The sequence below is a fragment of the Monoraphidium neglectum genome (genome assembly GCF_000611645.1).
Source record: "Monoraphidium neglectum strain SAG 48.87 unplaced genomic scaffold scaffold02018, whole genome shotgun sequence".
Classification (NCBI taxonomy): domain Eukaryota; kingdom Viridiplantae; phylum Chlorophyta; class Chlorophyceae; order Sphaeropleales; family Selenastraceae; genus Monoraphidium; species Monoraphidium neglectum.
Window position 1 is genome coordinate 4,685 of NW_014011610.1, and position 1,530 is coordinate 6,214.

Consider the following 1,530-nt stretch of genomic DNA (forward strand, 5'->3'; position numbering starts at 1 on the left):
CCCGCCACCGCGGCCGCCGCCGTCGCCGCCGCCGCCGTGCTGCTGCTGGCCGGCGCCCTCTGGTGGCGCGGCGCCCACGAGCCCGCTGTGCCCGCCGCCGCGGCCGGCGTCGCGGCGCAGTCCGCCAGCGCGTGGCTGTTGCGCGCGGCCGGCAGGGCGCTTGTGATCTATGTATACCGCCCCACAGACGACCCCGAGGCCCCCAATAACTTCAATTATTTCGTCCTGGCTGCGATGCTTGACGATACCAGATGCGATTACGTTGTCCTAGTCAGCGCCGCGGACGAGGTGGGGCGGCGCGGGCATGAATGGAGTGCTGCATGGGGCTTCTGCCATGCCTATGCGTCCTCATGCATGCGCGCATGCGGACGCATGCGGATGCGCCTGCAGTTGCACATGCAGGTGCTCGTGCGCACGCATGCATGGCGCCCAGTAACGCCCCACGCAAGCATGTGCTCGCACGCCCATATGCTTGAAGCATGCGCTGCCAGAACCTTGCGTTTTTGGGCTCGATTGACAGGGCGCCCCTCAGTACGCCCCTGCGGCTTCCGCTGCTTTTGGGTGTGCCTGATGCACACCCTCTCACGTGCATGGGGATCCCGCACGGCTACTGCCAGCCTCACCTTTGCCCCCTCCCCCCGCACCCGCCCAACGCCCACCCCAACCCCCTCCAGGGCTCCCCCCTGCTGCCCCAGCTGCCGGGCTCCGCGCGCTACCTCTACCACTCACAGCCCTGCTACGACTGGGGCCTGGTGGGATGGTGAGGTCCCCGCCCACCCCCTTCCCGTCGAATGCAGCTGTTTCGAAGGGTTTCAAAGCGACAGCCTGCACGTATCGCAGATGCACCCGTCGATCCAACGACGCGCCGCCTGCTGCGCATGACCACTCCAACTCGTCTCGACCTCAGGGCGCTGTCCCCCGAGGGCGGCCGCGTGGATTGGACGCGCCACTCGCGGTTTGTGTTTGTGTCCAGCGGCGTGCGGGGGCCGTTCCTGCCGCCGTACCTGCAGCCCTACCTGCATTGGGCAGACCCACTCCTCAGGTGCGGGGGGTGTGGGCGGCCGCCCACCGAGCTGGGCTGCGTGCTGGCAGGGTTGCCGGTCTTCAAGAGGGCTCTGCCATGCTGCCCCAGGACTAGGGACACGCAGCCCGACCCAGCCGATGCGGCCGCAGCTCACCGCCACCGCGGCACCAGCCGTGGCTGCCATGCGGCCGGCTTGCGCCCGGCCCCTTCGATTGGAGCAGCTGCGTGGTGCAGAGGTCCGTGACTCGACTGCCAGCCACACACTGCCCGGTAGCGCAGAATCCCGCCCATCAAAGCAATCACAGACCCAACCCCACACGCTCGGACACGCGTGTTGTCACCCAACTTTCAAGCCTGCCTCTGCCGTCAACGCACCCGCAACTCAGCCATCCAGTCACCTGCCACCTTTTCAGCCGGCTACCTCCACCTGAACCCAGAACGTGCACAGCATGCAGCACCCACCCCTGGACTCCCAGCCCAGCCCCCTAATCCCCACCCGCCCCCCC

At 68.0% G+C, this 1,530-nt stretch overlaps 1 protein-coding gene across 1 annotated transcript in view; it reads left to right on the top strand.

Annotated features, from left to right (window-relative positions):
- Positions 1–234: 234 nt before the first annotated feature.
- The window catches only part of MNEG_9668 (hypothetical protein), a gene marked incomplete at both ends in the record, with an annotated part of 3,607 nt that continues 2,311 nt past the window's right edge, over positions 235–1,530 (top strand). Inside the window, 3 exons of the mRNA XM_014041860.1 lie at positions 235–288; positions 675–760; positions 908–1,042. Of these exons, the coding sequence (XP_013897314.1) occupies positions 235–288; positions 675–760; positions 908–1,042 (275 nt within the window). The remainder of the gene's footprint in view (positions 289–674; positions 761–907; positions 1,043–1,530) is intronic.